General features: G+C 44.8%; 1 protein-coding gene across 2 annotated transcripts in view; it reads left to right on the top strand.

The window, feature by feature from the left end:
- SLK (STE20 like kinase) overlaps positions 1-20,776 on the top strand; it is a 357,857-nt gene that overhangs the window by 242,928 nt on the left and 94,153 nt on the right. For both annotated transcript variants that reach the window (XM_078643720.1, XM_078643721.1), the window contains one exon: positions 17,151-17,275. In XM_078643720.1, the coding sequence (XP_078499846.1) occupies positions 17,151-17,275 (125 nt within the window). The remainder of the gene's footprint in view (positions 1-17,150; positions 17,276-20,776) is intronic.

Consider the following 20,776-nt stretch of genomic DNA (forward strand, 5'->3'; position numbering starts at 1 on the left):
CATTCAGGACCATGAAATTCGAAGAATAATTACCCAAATTATAAACTTCATTTTCTATATCCAACCCTGTTCTGTGGGGAAGACCTTGCTTGTCTGGAAAACATGTACTGTTCAGAAAGGACATATCATTTGAGGATGACGTTAACGTGGACCATGCTCCACATGAACCGTTATGTGAAAATGGATAAGGAAACAGTGGCAGAACTCCCTTCGGTGTCTGGAAAGGGGGGAGTCGACCACACACCCAACAATTAGTGGCATTGCTGGTCTGGTGTGAATAATGTAACATGCGGATAAAGGAATTATTTCGCATAGCAAGACGATAAGATAGTTCATGAGGAGGCAGATCACTAAACGTATGCTCTACTGTAGTATTAGAAGACTTATTTACATGAGAAACTGGAAAATATAAATACAATGCATAACTTATGCAGGTAATCATAAGGCTGAGATATAACAGAAAACATAAAATAATAATGCAACTTTTAGAGTTCTCACTAACTCTCTTTCTATGGGGGTCTATTTTATACATGTCAGAAACCGGTCTAACCGTTTCACCTAGGGGAGGACTTAGACAATCAAACTGGCTGACTTATTTTGCTAGACCTTAATTTTAACTTATACTCCTGCTGCGGAGTTTTCTCTAACAGGGAGGGTTTCGTATCAATGTCATTTGCGGGACAGTCCTTGAGAATAGTACTTTGGCAGTCTTTAAAATCCTCGGAATTGTTCTTGGAAACAGTCTTTAGTCCATAAAACTTCTTTACATGCGACAAATGCACCCAGCCCTTCCTGCCTTCCAGCTTGACGGCAGTACGGGTGGCCAGGAGGACTTGCTTGGGCTCCTTCCAGCGGGGCTCCAGCGGACTTGAACGATCAAAGTTCCTTACAAGAACCAGATTTCCGGGAACGATTTCATGTGGTGCCACCTCGGTATTGTCTGGAAATGCGGCGGCAACCTGTGAACGACAAGAGTGTAGGGCAGACATCAAGGAAGCTAGGTAATCTGTCAGCATATTACTTGAAACATCTGTAATACTTCGAGGTCAAGGTGTACCCCACATATTAGGGGGGCGGCCGAATACGACCTCGTACGGGGACAGACCTGATCTGGAATGTGCGACCATGCGCATATAAAACAGAGCGACTGGCAGAGCAACTAACCAGTCTACACCTTTTTCTTGACAGACTTTGGCAATACGGATTTTCAGGGTTTGATTATGTCTCTCTACGAGACCGGCTGCTTCAGGATGGCGTACACAATGGAACTTCCACTGGTACCCTAACAAAAGGGAAACGTGTTTCATCAATTCAGATGAGAATGGCTGGCCGTTATCAGAATATACGACCCTAGGGAGTCCATAACGGGGGAAGAATTCACGAACCAACTGCTTGGCAGTGGTCGCGGCTGTGTAATCTGGGACTGGATATGCTTCTGTCCACCTGGACAAAGCGCATACAACTACAAGGACATACTTGAAACCTCGACATCGCTCCATCTGAATATAATCCATCTGGAGGACTTCAAAAGGGTGGTCAGGAGGTTGGAAACCACCTTGTTCCACCGGGACACTTTTACCTGGATTGAACTGGCAACATATCATACAGGTACGGACTTTCTGCTTGGCTGCAGCTCGTAAATGCTTGTTAAACCAAATGTTCTGGATACTGTCTAACATGGCTTTTTCTCCTAAGTGTGCTGGACTATGTGCGGTATTGATAATGACTTGAACCATAGAGTCGGGGAGAAACCATGTAGCTTTTCCCTTCGTTACCCATCCCTGATCTGTCTGGACCCCTCCTTGTTCGGACCATTTCTTGATTTCATCAGGAGTAGCATGTAACTGGATATCTATGACATCTTGAGTAGGGTCCTTAACTGTCATACTAGTAGTCGGATCTGGAGTGTGTGTCTGTGTCGGATTAACTGACATGTCTGGAGTCTGTGCTGTAAGCTTGGCTGTTCGATCTGCTAGATCATTACCTTGGGAAATAATGTCTGTAACCTTCGTGTGTGCTTTGCATTTCATGATAGCAATGGATGTCGGTAAATGTATGGCATCTAACAGAGCTTGAATAAGGAGACCATGCTGAATCTTGGTTCCATGAGAAGTCATGAAACCTCTCTCCTGCCAGAGCACTCCGAAGTCGTGTACAACTCCAAATGCGTAGCGTGAATCTGTGTAAACATTAACTTTCAGGTTCTTGGCGTGAATGCAGGCTTGGGTCAGAGCAACTAGCTCTGCTGCTTGAGCAGACAGTGTGTCAATACGGTGTGTTTCTATAACTTCAGTGTCAGTAGTCACTGCATACGCGGCTACTAGTTCTCCTGTACTTGTTCTCATACATGAACCATCCACATAAAGTGTCAGGTCAGGATCTGGTAATGGAATATCTGTCAGATCTTGTCTTGGCTTAGTCATAGTATTAACTACTTCCACACAGTCGTGTGTGGCAGGATTCGAAATAACTGACGTAACAGTGTAGCAGGATTTAGGACGTTGCAGCGTCTGATTTCTATGTGTGGCTGGAACAGTGTCAGTTCATAACCTGTTAAACGTGCAATTGTCAAGTGCTGAGTCTGTGTTCGGTTTAAAAGAACTTCCACGGAGTGTGGAACTTGTACTGTCAGGGAGTGTCCTAATACTATGGAATCACTTTGTCTGATAGCTAGTGCTGTGGCTGCAACTGACTTGAGGCACGCAGGCAGAGCCTGGGCTACTGGATCTAATGTGCTCGAAAAATAAGCACAGGGCTTGTATTGTCCTGCTTGATCTTGTGTGAGAACAGATAATGCTGTACCTTCACGTTCTGTGACGAAAAGTGTAAAAGGCTTACTGTAGTTTGGTGTAGCTAAAACAGGTGCTTGGCATAAAGCTTTCTTTAACTCATTGAAACTAAGTGTATGTTCAGATGTCCAAGGGAGGACAGTCGATACGGCTGCCTCCTGTGTCGTTAACTGTATCAGTGGTTTGGCTAGAAATGCATACTGAGGAATCCATTGTCTGCAATAAGAAGTAAGGCCGATAAAAGCACGTACCTCCTTCTGGGTCTTGGGCTGAGGAAGACTCGCTATTAACTGGATACGGTCTGGTGTCAACTGCCTACCCCACTTGGACAGTAAGTGGCCTAAGTAGATCACTTGCTGGACACAGAATTGAAGCTTTGAAGGGGACACCTTGTGCCCCATCTCGGCAAGGAAATACAAGACTGTAAGTGATGCTCGCTCGCAAGCACGTTCAGAACGGGCTGTGATCAGTAGATCATCGACATACTGGAGCAGGGCAGTGTCTGTTGGCATGTGAATGTTGTCTAGTTGTCTCTTAAGTGCTTGACTATAAATACTAGGGCTTTCTGTGAAACCTTGAGGAGCTCGTGTGAATTTATAGCTCCTTCCATTTAAACAAAATCCGAAAAGGTACTGGCTGTCCGGATGAATGGGGACACTGAAAAACGCGTTCTTGAGGTCTATGACTGTAAAAAATGAGGCTTCGGAATCAATGGCTGTCAATAGGGAAGAGATATCTGGAACAACTGGGTACTGGGGAATAATACATTTATTGAGTTCCCGAAGGTCAATCACTAATCGATATACTGGGGGTGCATTTGGATCAGTACGTTTCATGACTGGAATGATCGGAGAATTACATACATTGGAGTCAGTTTCTACAACTACTCCTTGAGCCATGAGCTCGTCAATAATTTTGGATAAGGCTGCTACAGCCTCAGGTGGCAATCTGTACTGTCTCATTCGTGGTAACACTACACCTTGCTTGAGAGTCACACGATGGGGTGTGATTTGCATGAAGCCAACATCAGTTGGACCTTGCGCCCATAGATGCTGCGGGACATTAGACAATCTTGGATCAAAATCTCGTAATACATAGTGACCCTTGAAGTCACGTAAGAACAAACGTATTCCCTCGGGGGAACAACATATGACTGCACCTAATTCTTTCAGTGTCTTAATGCCTAACAAATTTTCTGGACATGATTTCGTAAGTAATAGATCAGTAGTGCGGGACAATGGACCTACTTCTAAAGTAACTGGCTTAGATATCTCGTTTACAATAGGCTTTCCTGAAAATCCAAGGGAAACATTTCTAGAGCCTGAGAGCGGAGCCCCTGGAACTTCGGCGTGACTTATAGTGGTCCTACTTGCCCCTGTATCAATCAGAAACTTTCTGTCTTTCCCTAATACTTGACTATGAATATAGGGACCTTCTTGATCTACAGGAATCTCGATGAGAGGCAAGCCTACCTCCCTCTCTAGGCTGTTTCATGAGTATGCTTGATACTCTGGATACTCGGACTGAGCATACTGGTACATCTGCTGTGTAACATGTGGTGTTGCAGCGATAGGCTGCGGCGCTGGAACTGTCTGTTGTGCATTCTGTGGCTGAGAAGTCTGTGAAACTTGTTCTTGTCTAGGCGGACGTGGTCTTTCTTTAGTCTTACCAGTGGCTATATTGTGTTTCAGAACTGCACACTCGTTTATAAAATGACCTGGCTGTTTGACCTGGCTGTTTACAATAATTGCAGGTCCCTTTAACGGGAGCTGCAGGATGACTGGCTTGATTCGGACCCCTCTTCTGACTGTCTTGAGGAATAGATTGTGCAACTAGTACTTTCATTTTCGTGTCTTTCATACGTCTTCTCTCGTGTTCTTGCTCTTCTCTGATTCTTTTCTGGTGATACTGGAGCATCTGTAACATCTGGGACGGGGTACTAGCTTGCCATGTACTTTCGACTTTCAAAACTCGATTCTTAACTTGTGGACTTGAATTCTCGACTAATTTAGTAACAAAAAGATGAGGGTATGACTCGCTACTCGTCTTCAATCCACTGTTTATAATAAAACATTTTTCAAATCTAGAATAAAAATCACTAGTGTCTTCATCTTGTTTCTGTTTACAGGCTGAGATTGCATCCCAGTCTTCCTTTTTAGTGGCTAATAATCTGGGCAAAACTTGTATTAACAGTTCTGGTAATTCTTTGCATTTCTCTCCAAGACCGGTACCTGGCACTCGTATCTTATCTTCAGCTTCTAGAACTGCCCAATCGATCTTTTTCTCTCCCACCTCCCATTCTTTTTCCTTGAGTTTCTCATAAATGCCCGCAGGCAACAGGACTTTTAACATTTTAATAATATCTGGATACGTATATTCTCCCATACGGAGCATGTCCTTTAACTCTCGGTGGAACCCTGCTGGATCTTTGTCATGACAAGGAATTAGTTTCTTCATCTCTAAGAGTTCCATCTTTGTAATCGGGGTGTAAACAAATACTCGTTGCATTTCACCATCTGCTGTCCTTACTGGGTGTACTTCTCGTAACGGATTCTGTCTATCTATGTAAAACGGTTTACTTTCTGGAGGTGAGACATGAACAAATTGCGGGTTCAAAAACGTACTATATTTGTGGCGCTGTTCTAGAATGACACTAACTAAATCGGTACCTAAACCTTTCCATCTATACTGGAGTAACTCGTTCAGGACATCATGTAACGGACCTGGATCAGAATGTTGACCCTCATATAATGTAATGAGGTGCTGAATCATATACATACCCACCAGTCGTTGCTCGGCTGGTGGCAATTTCAGAAACATTTGTGCCACTATTTCGTCTGGAAAAGTGGTAGAATCAGTAATCCATCGGACTGCTGATCGGGCTAGTTCTTGTTCATGCATAGTACTTAACTCACTATAACCGATTCGTGATTTCAAAATGTGATCGGTAGCTTGAAATACTTGTTCCAGAGAACCTTGTTCCGGTGCTGGATGATGAAAGATTTTCTTGTGTTCTAGGCATAAATGTCGGTCTGGAAATCTAGATTTACCTACATACGCTATTCTGGCGGGATTCTCGTCCTCTACCTCTTCTGTAGGAGAGTCATTCTCTTTCTCACTTACTTGTGCTGTTTTACGTTGTTCGTGTAACCTTATTATTTCTTTACGAATTTTCTTGTACATACTCTCTATACTACTGATGGTTCTGTGCTTACCCTCGGCTATATTATCACTCCACCTTGTCAGGGTTCTCATTTCGGCCGGATCTTTGGTCGGATAATCTTGTTCCCTTATTAAACAATTAATCAGAAACTTTAATATCATGAGCTGGATCTCAGCTTTCCTTTGAGACATGGCTTCGCCAATACTTTCTGGATCATCCCCTGTACGGATGAAACGATATATTCTGTCTAGATCTTCTTTCATATCCAGTAGGGTGTCCAAATACCCGGTCACCCGTCTTACACGTATGGAATATATAACCGTACTATCATCGCCTGTGACTGGATCATAGCGGCATTCAGGAAGAGCTCGTCGAATGTCTGCAACGGACTTATATTTGGGCGTACGCTGTAACGCACGTTCATGTAACTCGACTAACGTTACACATTGGTGTGGTGGCGGGGTACCAGGAGGACCTCCTCCTGCGGCCCCTATACTAGAATCGTCGACTGATACTCTTCGTGCTGGCAGAGTGGCTGATGTGGCGGGAAGTTGTACTATGGGCTGGACCGGGGGTACCGTAGCAGGTACTGCAAAAGGTGCCCCGGTGACTGGAGGAGCAGGAATTGCATTATTTACAGGAACTGGCGGAACAGGATTTGCATATTCTGGGACTGTGTCGTCCAAATAGGACGAGAGAAAAATATCAGCTGCGGTCGGTTTGTGACGTAGCTTGGTCGGAACTAATGGCGGCGGAAAATTACATGGTGCTTCCGGGGTTGCTTTTGGCAAGCCCTCGGCAAGAAGAGGATACATACCCTTAATGAGGGCATTTCTCTGTCTGTCTGACTGTTCGGTTTTAACTCGCTCACCTATCTCGATTAATTCCCTTTCTTGAGCTCGTTCTAAGGATTCTCTACTTAATTCTGACTTTCTGATTTCTTTTTCGGTTCTTTTATGAGATTCTTTGCGCCATAACTCGATGGCATCTTTCTGTGACTGTCTGGCTTTCTTTTTCCATAATGCTTCTTCTACTCGCATGATGCACTCGGCATCCCACGTACCTGATACGGGCCATCTATACTTTTCTTCTAACTCTTTGGTGTACTCTACCCATAAATCTAGATACAATATGGCACTTATGCCATGCTTCTGATACATAAAGTGACCTGGACTGTCCCTAGGCGGGACAGGAACTGCTTCTTCTAACAGACCTTTTCTAGTTCTTAACTGACGCAATTTAGAAAACAAAGGCATGACTGGGCTGGAGTCTAGACACAATACAATACACAATGAACACGATAATTACACCACTCTCATACCACGACATTGAAATACATGAATGACATTTAAAAATAACAGTTCTGACAAAATACTACCTGGAATACTGAGAACAGAATACATAAATTTTCTTGAGAACAGAACTGCCTAGAACAGAGACTAGATGCACTGCTGAAACAGTACGAAACTTACCGGTCTCATAAAGAGACACGTCAGGACCCGCATCCACCTAAGTGGACACTTCGTGTTGGATCTGTGTACCACCAAACCCACGGACCAGAGTCAATTAGGTTGACCCTGTCTAGATACCACCCCAGCAACGGTACTCACCGGGCAGCAAGAACGGAAGGCCTCGGACTGGACTGCTTCGACGCCGGACGGACGAACTTCGGACTTCTGTTACGGGTGGGCCTCCGGATACCTCGGACCTTGGACTCTCGGCTTGGGCTCTGGTCGGGACTCGCCGCGTTCCTCCACCGCCTCGTCTGGATGCTGGACCGCAACCTCCGTCTCCTCCGTGGGCCTGAGGGATACTTGAAGCAGAAATATCTGCACGTGCACGGTATGGTTCCGTCACGGCTGCAGAGGATCAGGGGGCTTGCGTGGCTTCACCGGCGCGTGGGGAAAGGGCAAGTCCCTATTCGGGCGCCATTATGTGGTATATAAATAAATAATACCGGATCTATTTTTGACTGGACATAGTAATAACAGATAGCTCAATAAATAAGAGTCAAGATTCGAGGTAGTAGGAGTTTGCAGGTTTAATACAGCATAAGGACAGGAACAGGACAACCTGCACAGGAATAGGATGGCAGCGCTGCACGGGGCAGGATCGGCGTAACATTTAATAACAGTGCACAAGTATATATACTAAAACAATTGCATTACAATACATACGATAGGCGGAGCAGTGGGTGGGGTCAGTAACAGTCGCGAAAGATAAGGGTGAAAGTAGGTGTAACAGGAGGCGTTTACATAGACATGTGATGTAAACGTAACAGAATATGTCATAAATGGGGCGGAAACATGGAGGGGGCTACCTAAGGAGCCGGGACCTCTAACCTAGTGGTGCGCGCAAACTGACAATGACGTGTTACTAGGAGAAGCTGGGGGCTATGACTTCTGCGCTAGGAGCAGAGACTGAAGTCTGGAGAGTCAGGGCGACATGTACCTAAACATTATCTAGTATCTGATGTTTTAGAGAACATGTTGATATAAACTAAAAGTTATCGGGGTAAAGGCTAACAGACTCTAAGACTGGTGCATGCATTATTCTACATGCAGTGTGTGTTGAAGAATATTAAATGACCATTAATACAGTATTTCTCTTACATGGAGACGTAAAGGCTAGACGATGACTGAAACTATTGATGCGATTCAGTAGCTAAGGAATGCAGAGAAGGAGGGCTGGACTGATAACTAGAATCATACCATACTCTTGGCAGACTGAGAGGCAGGGCCAGGCCGAGCCGGGCACTGTGAGGCAGGAAGTAAGTGAAGGGTCAGGAATACAGGTGGGGGCTGTATCGCTCCTCAGCGAGGGCTCAGGAGACAGGAGCTGAATCTGGTGTCCGGACCCTTTTGAGGCCTAGAAATGGGGACTTTTCAATGAAATAACGTGCACACTGAGAAACGTGGCAACGTAACTTTACATAGGCCTGATACTCGTAGCTTTCACGAGAACTGGAAACTGGCATACTAGAGATGGACACAACTGTAAGTGCGTCTTTAATCAAACATGGGGGATACATATGCATATTAATCATGCACATACAACATAAGATGGGGGACACGTAGGGACACAGAACATGGCAAAATTTACTTTTCCACAAAGGTGAGCATAGAGAAATCTTCCATGCAAGAAGAGGCTTTAAGGCAATTTTGGTCAAATGCAAACGTTGATGGGAGGCAGCTCAGAGGGACAACCTTACAGAATCGCAATTCAATAGGAATATGAAGGCCTTTAGAACATGTATTACTAATGGCAACCGCCTCATTGATAATCACCTGGAGGTGGTGGTACAGCCAGAAGCGTGGGTTGCCCATTTCTCCCAACTATATGAAAAATGGCCTAAGGATTTTGCCCCCTATAATACCATTCCTATATCTCTTTGTGCAGAACTTGAAGCTGAGGTTGGTACCATCTTAGAAATTGGGATGGTAGAACCGGCACAAGCCCTACATCCAAGGAAGAGTGAGAAAGCACGAGGCCCTGACTTCATCCCAGGCGACCTGTTTATATCCCAACCTGAAACCTGAGTTCCCTATTTAAACACCTTGGGAAATGCCATTATGTGAGGGGAGGACATCCTGCCATCCTGGTGGTGCCACCATTGTTCCCATCTTTTAGAAGGGAAGACAAGATGCCCTCTCCAAGTACAATTACAAAACAAGCATTTACAATGCAATGGTTTTGCCTTTGTTAAAGTTAGAGCTATTGGCATTGCTCTTGACATTATTTTTATTTATGTTTTTTTTAACATAAATAAATGGCATTGTCATTTACAATGCCACTAGCTTTATCTCTCACAAATGACACACACAAACACACACAGAGCCCCCCCACACACACACACAGAGCCCCCCACACACACAGCCACACAAAGCTTCCTACACACACAGCCACACAGAGCCCTCCACACACACCCACACAGCACAAGCGGGCAACAGGGGCACACGGAGGCACAAGCAAACCACTTCATAAAGATATACTGAACTCTAGCAAACCTAGTTCGATTTGAATAATACATATTACTACACTTGCTACATAAATATACATGTGTAACAATTCTCTTAATGGGTATTTTGGAACACAAAATAATGGCAATAAAAAAAATAGATTCCATTGACAAAGGCCAACCCGGTATTTAATCATATCAGGTGTACAATTGCCACTCTGGTTCCAATGCATTAATAACCCCAACAGTGCTGTTAGAACAATTTTACTGGGATGTAAGTATGGGGTGTGTGGTCAGTCTGGATGTGACTATTTGGCCACAGACCTGTGAGGGTGCAAGGAACTCTCTGTGGAGTTGGGATGCAAACGGGTACAGGTATGTGTATAGTTTACACAGGCCTGGGAGTATGCAGACAAGAAGTTTGAGTGTGGGAGGGAACGCGATGAGGCATAGCGAGTTGCGAACGCAGGTGATGCTGAACTTCTGGACTGCTGTATTTCATAGGTGCACAGGGTTTTTAGGGTGCGTGTGTGCGGGTTTAATAACTCCCTTACCTCTGCCGCTGTTTACTCCGGCGGTGGGTTCCTTCCTCGCCTTCTTGCTGTGCGGTCGGACGCTAGAACGCAGAAAGTGTCTCTGGTCCGGGGAGGGCTGCACGGATGGCTGAAAATCCTGCTCGCCCTCCTCCTGGGGGTCCCGGGAAGCTGCCTCCTCCTCCTCCGTGGGCTCCTCTCCCAGCGCTGCGGCCGCACACCTTTTGCCCAGCAGCTTCTTGGGGGCCTCGTCCTGGCCCAGCTTTACAGTCATTCTGAGAAAGAGAGAGCATAGGCGTGAGCGGGGGGCGGGTGACTGGGGTCAGGGCTGACAAGGGTTAGGAGTGGAGATTCCCTCAGAATCCAACCCAGACAAGTTCTGACGAGGGCTCTTCCCAACATGGCGGCCGTTGTTTGTGACAATCCCCGCCGCTGTCCCGGGCGGGCTGAGTGTAGGGATGGGGGTGCGGGGGCAGAACATAGTCTGTTAGCATTAAATACTAACCTGTGGCATTTCAAATACAAATAAACTTAGATAAAATCTCTTTAAGCACCGATAACGGACAAATCTACTAACACCTAATAACGCTCATTCTACACAACAACAAACCGCAAACCGAGGGAAAAAAGGCAGCCAATCACCGCGCAGGTCGCCCGGCGAGCCTCCCGTAGCCTGAAGCAATGGCAGCGCGGCTCCCGGGTGACGTCAGCGGTTGTTCCCTCGGCTTCTCCGCGGCCGCGAGGCCAGCATCAGGCAACAAGCGGGAGGGGGCGGGAAAGGGGGGTGGAGAGACACAGAAGTGCCGGCAATGCCGGACCAGATTCGGGGGCGTTCCCGGCTTTCGGCTGACGTCGCGTGACGTCGGCAAAAGCCAAAGAATCTCGGGAACGCCCCCGAATCTGGTCCGGCATTGACGGACAGGCCCCTCGTCCAATGGCTAGGCTCCATTTATGGAGCCAGCCAATGAATGACGAGGGCCGACCCAAACCCACACTACAGTTCTCATCAGGTTTTCGCCTGCGCGCCAACCTCGCCAGGCAAAACCTAACGAGCATTTACAATGCAACGGTTTCGCCTTTGGAAAAGTTTGAGCTATTGACATTGTAAATCCCAAAATGTGTTTTTATGTGTTGGTTAAGAAAACAGATAAATAAATGGCATTGTCATTTACATTGCCAATAGCTCTAACTTTTCCAAAGGCGAAACCGTTGCATTGTAAATGCTTGTTTTATTTTTTTTTACAAAACAGTGCTCTTTGAACTAAAGGACTCTGCTCTCATTGGAGGTGTAAAGAGATGTTGGGGGAGCAGATTTTGGCTAAAAGCAGTATACACAAACATGTTGAAAAACACTGCTATGGTTTTAGTATAAGAAAACATATTTGGCTGCGAGCCTTCAGTTGTGTCTTTGTAAGCCACGCTATGGTTCGAAGTAGATGTGGGAGGGCCTGGGAGTAGATGGGAAAGGAGGGGCTTTCAAATAAATCACAACGTTTCTCACCGTTCCTTCTGGCAAATGTTCACTCTGTGGACAGAGCGCCCAATAGCATGATGGTAATCACGTATTTGAGTGTACTTTTGAAAAGGATAACAGAACATAACTTTATTTACTATCCTCAGAGCTTCCAAGTCTCCCCATGTCTTGTACAAAAACGTCTGCCAGCCCTGGTATTAGCCGACATCACATTGCATTTTGCGATCTTTTGACTTTAATGTTGAAAATATGGATTAAAAGTCAGCATGTATCGTACTTTTGGCTAACAAGCCAGTGCTGGTTGAAATTGTCATGTGTGTCAAGGGGCCATATGCCAGCTAGGCATGGCAAAGAAGAAAACTAAAATGCAAGAATTAGCATAATGTCTTTTCAGAATTTCTTTCAGGCGTTTTAATGTCCCTTACATATTTTGTCTCCTTTGCTTACACTACATTTTCAATATCACACATGAGGTTTATTGTAAGAAAAAAGAGAGGCATAGCATTGATGTTTGCCAGTCCTTTTCCTATCCACGCCTAATTCACGTTCTCACTTGAAATGGTTAGCTTGCCTTCTGTGTTTTACATTGCATGTTTTTAGTGGGATGTGTTGGAAAAAACTACATCCGATCAGTTTTGGCTATATTTCTTATTCCTTCAAGTCTCATTATAAATCATTTAGCATGTCGCAGTTTTGATAACTTTTACAGAATATTAGTGAGAAAATATGTTATTCGTTTTGCGTGCCTGAGGAAATTATTTCACTATTGGGGTGTGGCATTAAAACGTTTGAAAGTTATTGATAAAAAGGCATGAATGACTTGTTACTATGACAAACGTGTTGACAGGCCATCAAGGGACCATAGTTTTCTAGAAAAGCCGGGCTATTAGTCGGCCTTAAAATACAGTTAAAACCCATCCCTGATTGCCTCCGGTAGCTCAACTAATCGTAAAGCCATCTTAAAGTTATAAATCCTGCTTGTAAAACCAGGTGTGCCTTATTTTCCGTTACCATTTCTATATCCAAAAAGATTTTCCATAGTAATGATGACGCCCGGTTGCATTCACGTCGTCAAACCAAAAAAAAGGGTGCTCGGAAGGGGAGCATGAGAAATTAAGTGGTGCTCGGGGAGGCAGTGGTGCAGGAGAAGCGACTCGGTGCATCAGAAGTGAAGTGGTGCATTAAAAGCGAAGCGACGCGTACATCCGGGTCTCTGGTTTGAGCTCTCTGCAGCTTACAGTATAATGGGTGCGAGATCGCACTACGGGGGGAGGGGCGGACACCGACAATGTGTCCCGACGCCCCTCTCCCCTTGCAGGCACTCACCGGGTCCGGCGGCTGCTGGAGGAGAGATCCCGCTCCTCGGGACTCTCCGGGGCCGCGGAGGGACGTTCTCTTTCCCCGGGGCTCCTCCTGTGCTCGGGAGCCTCGGGACGGTCGATGCAGGCTGCTTCCTCCTTCCGGCTCTCTCCTCCTCCTCCTGCGATGACGCGGAAGGGGGCTCGACCGGCTGGGCCAATCCCAGCGCGGCCCGGGCTTGAAGGCGGGCGCTGCTTCCTCCTCTCACTCGGGGCCGCGGCGGTGAATACACGGAGCAATGCTGGGTGGGCACCGGCCTTAAATATTAAGCGAGGTGGGCACTCGCTCGGGGTACCACAACAGCGGCAAGGTCCCTGGCAGGGTGGGCGCCTGCCAGCGGACAAAATACTCGAAAATCAGGTGCCGGCAATGCCGGACCAGATGCGGGGGCGTTCCCGGCTTTCGGCTGACGTCGCGTGACGTCGGCAAAAGCCAAAGAATCTCGGGAACGCCCCCAAATCTGGTCTGGCATTGACGGACAGGCCCCTCGTCCAATGGCTATGCTCCATTTATGGAGCCAGCCAATGAATGACGAGGGCCGACCCAAACCCACACTACAGTTCTCATTAGATTTCTCCTGCGCAAAAGCTGCTTGCGCAGCTTTTTGCAGTCGAAACCTAAAAAGGGGGTGGTGATGGACAGAGTATCTGAGTTAATAAAATAAATAAATAAATCAGAACACTCCTACCCAGTCAACGGATCAGGGCTTGATCCATCACCGTTTTTTAGCTCACTGCACCATCCCAGTTCAGAACCTGGCTACATGCAAATTAGTCTGTCCCTGGCCCAGTGCATCATGGGAACAGGGCAGACAAAACTACCAAGCCAATTCTTTACTGGAAAGGAAACAAGCTTCCGGGGACCGGTTTCTGGCATTACAGCCGTCTTCGGCCCGGCTTGCTTGAATCCTGATGGTGCAGTGAGCAAGGGACTCATGTCTGAGCATACCCTTCCACACTTATGGTGGCCAAAATAATTATTATCTCCAAGTACAGACCGATCAGCCTGATCGATAATAGCCAGAAGATCTTTTTAGACTGGTACTGTCTAAACTCATCCTGAGCACAATATGATCACAATATTCTAACAGCCAGGCGGGATTTAGGCGCAGGGTTAGTGGTTAGTACTGTGAACCAGGTGTTCCGCTTCAGGACAATATGTTGGAAATACATAATCTTGAAGCGGGACCTATTATATGTGGCCTTCATGGATTTGAGGGCCGCTTTTGACCTGGTCCCCTGGGACAGCCCATGGAGAAGTCCTGGTGAATTACAGTATACCTGGAGACCGCTTACAAATCCTGAGGGTTATGCACTCGGAGACATTTGTGCAGGTCAGGTGAAACACGGAGGGTGATTTTACTCCCAGGATACAGATTAACCGGGACATAAGACGTGTACTTGCCCCCTTGTTATTCAGCCTATATATAAACGGTATAGTGGAGTGGTTGGGAGACTGCAAACATGATGCACCAAAATCTACAGATATTAGTACTCCTATCCTCAAGTTTGCAGATGACCTGCATCTTCTTTGTAGAACTCCGATGGGGCTCCAATCTCTATTGGATCGGTTTTCTTCCTTTTGTGTGACTAGGGGCCTAGAGATAAATTGTACAAACTACAAATTCATGGCACTTAATCCCCATTGTTCCTTTAGAGGTAGAATGTTGGTGCAGGGAGCGCCAGTGGAACAAGCGTACATTTTTGACTGATCGGCTAATCACTTGTCCTGGGCCCCTCATATAGAAAAAAGCTAAGACATATTACATCAAAGAGCAGCTGCAGTGGCAAGGAGACACAAGGCCACTTCTTGTGGAGCGGTCTCCCCAGCTCTCAAAGTCCATAGGACTACTGCCCGTTGCAGGGGCTACCTATGGAGCGGACATCTGGTGTTGTGCCGATTTGTCTCCTCTAGTTCAAGCTAATATTACATTTATTAGTACTGTACTTAAAGACTACGGGACAGGTATCCATAAGGTTATTGTAGGTGATTTTAACAGCTGCTTTGAGCCTTACCAGCCCGTGCTAGATTTGTTTCGGCTACAAGATGAATGTTGAAGGGCCCCCACCTATTCAGCCAAAAAGAGTCCCAAGATGAGTGCAACTGCCATCCAGATTTTAGACTTACCCGCCACCCGTTGCTTAAGAGCTTGTAATGGGCGTACCCAGTCGGATTTTACTGCCAATCCAACCTTTAAAGGGGAGACTACTCCAAAAACATTGATTATGTATTACTTGACCTTACAATTTGCACGAGACGGTAGATATGGAGATAATTGATCGCCTGGAGAGCAACCACTTTCCTCTTGCCCCTACTCTAAAAGGGAATCACCTGAAGGATAAATCTTGTTTGAGAATAACATCCCCTAACACTCTGGCCCTGAGTGATAAGCGGCGCAAGGTAAAATGGGTAGATATTGTAAGCAATGAGGCTTAGTTGAAAGAGATTTATGGTGCTGTCTCTAGTGCGCTAACAAATTGTACAGACCAGGCTAGCACTCCCCTTCAGATATCGGCCAAGCACAGACCATTTTTTGGGAAACTGAAATCTTTTTTTTTAGAGAAATCCTACCCCGCAACTTGGCCCCTAGATCACACAAGTGGTTTGATTAAAAAATGCATAGTGGCTAAAACAGCTCTTATGGAAGCCTTAAAAAGTAGTATGAGGCCAGATATTTTAAAAGCTAGAGCAATTAAAACAATTAAACCCAACGAGTCCCAGTGGGAAGTTAAGGTTTGGGAGAATCTGCTGGAAGCAGCAAAGGAGAGAAACACTAGGTTTTTCCGGCATCTGGTCACACACAATGGCCACAAAGATTATGCTTACCTTGAATGTCACATCTCCGAGGCGGACTGGGTGGAGTACTCAATGGCCTTCTATGCAGAGCCACTCTCAAAAAAACTTCTAACTAACCCTGATACTCGGCCCTCTAGTAGGGCCATAATGGAGGAGGTAATGTCTTTTACCATCAAAGAATCCTTGGAAGCATTGAAGGAGCAGAAAGTGGGGAAAGCTCCTTAGAATGACGGAATCCCTTCGTATATGTTCTGTGTGGACCTCCGGTTTGGGCTCCCTATATTATCATTCTGACTAATGCAATTGCGGCGGGAGCCCCTATCTCTAACTCATGGAGAGGGCGCAAAATAATACCAGTTTAGAAAAAGGGCTCATGGTAAGAACCAGGTAATTATTACCCCCGTCCCTGATTGATGACATACAATAATATATAGTAAACAACTTCTAGTAAGACTTTGGGATTAGATTAGATCCAACAAGGCCCTATCTCACCTACAAGCTGGCTTCATTCCTAAAAGGCAGTGGATTTGAACACTAGTCACAGTGGAGGCCAATAGGCACAATTCACAATTTTTACGCTTTAATTTAAGGAAGCTGAAACCAATATTTGTCTAAATGTTTTACTGCCGAATGTAACTTAACACCTATTAAGAGTCAATGGTGCTCCTTAAGAGTTTTTAAGTAATCATGAACAAATTTGCGTATCTGGTAATTACTGATACTACGGAGATTTTAAATTGCTTGGTTTGTGAATTGCTTCATATTACACGTTTTGTTGCTTGGACTGAGAATAACTATACAACTCGGAGTTTGTGCATGGATTTCTGCAGTTTTCCCCTTTTCACATTTCACCAGCTTTTCCTGATGAAATGTCCGTGCTTGAATCCAGGAGGTGCAGGCCCTCCAGCAAATGTTGTAACTCCCAAATCTGACAGAAACTGCAGTTTCCTCCCGAAACAGGGTATCCTCCTGCACATCAGAAATACCAAAGTGTGTTGATCTTTTCTCACAGTAGAATTTGTTACCAGCCACAAATAATTCACTTAATCTTAAATGTGTATGCTTGTTTTGCCTGTAGCCCGAGAAGCTGCAATTTGGGAGTTAGAAGAACGACATTTGCAGGAGAAACACCAGCTGCTCAAACAACAACTTAAAGATCAGTACTTTATGCAAAGGCACCAGCTTCTTAAAAGACATGAAAAGGTATGTGAAATATGGTGTTGCAGTTGTCTATTCATTTTTGCCATCCTTGTGTGGATGGCAGTGTTTGCTATTATTACCCTAACAGATTCAAAGCCATTCACTGCTGGTGCAGAGTTTCATCTGAAGTGTCAAATCTGGTCAACTCAGGAAATGCAAATTTTTTCTCAGCTACCTCCTTGCTTCCCAGAGACTAATGTTTTTTAGCTATAGTACAATAATATACAAATCCCCAATTCAAGGCCTTACTAACAAATATATTTATGCCTAAAAGCACACAGACCTCTTATTGCACTTGTCTGGTTGTATGTAGTTTGTTTTATTCATTCCCTTGACCCTTTACTTATTTTGTTGAGGCTTTCATTTTAAAATAATCCACACATCCTTTCAGCAATAGATGCAGTAACCTCCACAACGTTATTTTTGTATAAGAAGTCCCTTTATATAAAAAAAAGCCTAAAGGTTTCCAATGTTTTTTCAATATCCCAATGGTTTATAGGTGGACTTATTTGCTTTATTTAATTCATGCTCTTTAGTCAAATATAAAGAAGACTTCCAAGAAGCTAGCTTGCACTGTGTGTGAGATTGCTCTTGTAGTGAACACACAGGTACTTGTCCAAACATTTTTTTAAATTTAAGCAAGCCCTAAGCAGCTATTCCCATCATAATTACATTGAGGTACAAATTACTACAATAATTAAGGTAGTTGAGCATTTGTCACACATTTCAAGGCAGGCCTATTCAGAAACGACCCACTGTCCAGGCCACAGAATTTAACAGATATTCCTTACGATTCCCAGATCACCTATCACAGCCAATCCAGCCAAACAAGGATATATTTGAAGACCATGTGTGCGGTGCAATAAGTAACATCCCTACCAAACAAGTGTATCATTTTTTTTTTTGCAGAGTTTTATATAGCGCGAACTAGACCCGAACCGAATCAGGTATCAGAGCGCTTTACATAGCACCAGTTACGTTACATGAGGACGGACACACATTCATTTTAGGCACGGGGAGATTAAGTGATTTGCCCAGAATCACAGGAGGTTTTGGCGTCGTTACCGAGACTCGAACCCAGATCCCCAGGTCCGAGGTCGAGCGCCCTAGCCGTTAGGAAATAGAGAGCCGTTGAGAAATAGAGCTCATAATGGTCCACACAAGCTTTAGTTAAAAAGACAGGTATTTGCCCCAAAAAAATAGTTCAAAAATAGTAACAATGGGAATGTAGCAAAAATGAAAGTGATGAAAGGAATTGAAGGTAACTGGAAATGGCAAACAAAAAAACTGTATTCAAGACTCCCTCTATGGGACAGAAGTCAGTTAAGAAGTTTCTTTAAAGGGAAAAGAAACAGTTTAGCATGAAAGGGCATATACATTTTCTTCTTGCCCTCTCGGTTCTAACATCAGTGAGGTAGGGGATGCTAGCTGATGACAGACCTAGACTTCAGAGCTGCTCCACCTGCAGGACAGGTTGGTGCCTATCTCCGCAAAAGCTGCAACCAGTTTGCCTTAAATATTATTATAGAAAGGATACTAGTTTGATCAGTATTGCTTGTGGAGGTGTGGATGTCCGGACACAGGCTTGCCCTAAATATTGAATTATTCAAAAACATGTAAGGTTATTAGAATGGCATTTAGTGATTATCCACATACTTGTCAGAAGTTTGAGGTTTCTGCAAAGCGGTGTGAACTGACATTTGGCGATGTAGGTCAGTGACCACCTGAAAAAAACACTTACTGTGGCTTTTATAGAAAATATTAAAAGTAAGTTTTGAAAAAAGAAGTTTGTGAACGTTTAAATAAATGTGTGATAGAATAGTGTTACTGGAATGAGTGTGTACAATGTGAAATCCCAGCAAGGGACATGTTCCGTTTTTAAATACTAAATCTTGCAAGTGAAGAAATTCCAAGTTGTAACTATAAAAAAGAAATGGATCACCTTATTACCTTCAGTTTGTAATATGACTATAATTTTGTTCTGAAGTTATTCCATCCTTATGAGTGTAGTGGTCTGCTCTATGCAGAACCTGATGTCGGTTTCTAAGAAGAGGACCACTTTCATTCTTGAAATACTTTGAATGTATTGTTTTGGACCATTGGTTTCTGTTACTGGTTTACACAATCAACTGGAAAATTGGTCATGGCATTCTTGGGAAACCACTAGATGTGCTTTTGGGGTTTTTGAGTCTTACCTCTAGTAAGCCATTAAGCCCAGATGGTGATTGTTTTTTAATTTGCAGGGCGTTTAGAAACTGTATATGCTCGAATGATGCACTAATTGTGCCACCCACGAACGTAGCCCTTTAAAAGATTTTTGTTTTTAACAGTTTTATTAGCATTTTTCCATGAAATACAATACAAGTACTATCATGCCTTAGACACAGGAGATGTTACCCTCCGCTTTGTAGTCATAGTATTTGTAACATTTACAATAACTCTTTCGTGCCTCGTAAAACGATATTATTAGCATTGTTAACCACCACCCGAACAATCCGTGGATAATTCGCTCCAGCAATGCCAGATACATACATATCAGTGTCCGGGCAGCCTCGACTACCCAGCCGGGCATGTAATTCTCGTCTCCTAGTGTTACAGTCTGCGATAATAAAACATAACGTTCCCAACTAAATTCCCCTCCCCCTCCCTTCAGTCCTTTATTCACATATAAATACCATCTTTAGAGTGGTTGTCCACACAAAGCCCAGTTGACATTTTCACTTTTTTATCCAACATCAATATAGAAGCGATGCTTTGCACTATTCAACCTCAGGCAGTGAGATATTATCACGTGGCTATTAGTAACCTGTGCAATGCAGGTACTTGGGATCCGCAGGCATTATTGCGAGTTGCTACGAGATTCCACAACGTCCACTTCCTGTGTTATTTAGGATTCTAACATTGTATCCCACTCCAGTGCTATCGGGGTTTTACTTAATCTTCTGGCCTCCTCTCGCCGTAGGGCCACACTTTCTGCACTACCCCACCTGATCACTTCGCTATGCCACATATGTATGGGGGGTGGTTTCTTGTAACTCCACCGCATAGTGATAGCTCGTATTGCTAGGATTAGCGACAGGTTTGCAAATCTGTATTGTACCTTATGTTTCAAAGGGGACTTATGAAGGTCAAGGATACATTCCTCCATATTGTCTATGTCCCTCTGTATGGCGCAGAAATGAGCCCCAGAATCCCACTAAGTGAGGTCAGGACCAAAACATATGTGCCAGCTCAGCGCCACCTTCGTAGCATCTAGGGCAGTGGTGTTGTGTTTGCGGAAACATTTTGTCCAATCTATGAGGGGTAAGGTAGGCCCTATGAAGCACCATGGTTTGGATAAATAAAAATTTGGCGTTTCTGGTAAGCTTTCGAGGGTGTTCTATAATTTTGCCCCACTCCTTCTCTTCTATGGCCCGCCCGATGTCTCCCGACCATGCATCCTGTAACTGGGTGAGGGCTATTCCCACATGCACACGGATCCCCACGTACAACCATTTCACTAAA

Source organism: Lissotriton helveticus, chromosome 5_1, assembly GCF_964261635.1.
Source record: "Lissotriton helveticus chromosome 5_1, aLisHel1.1, whole genome shotgun sequence".
Lineage (NCBI taxonomy): Eukaryota > Metazoa > Chordata > Amphibia > Caudata > Salamandridae > Lissotriton > Lissotriton helveticus.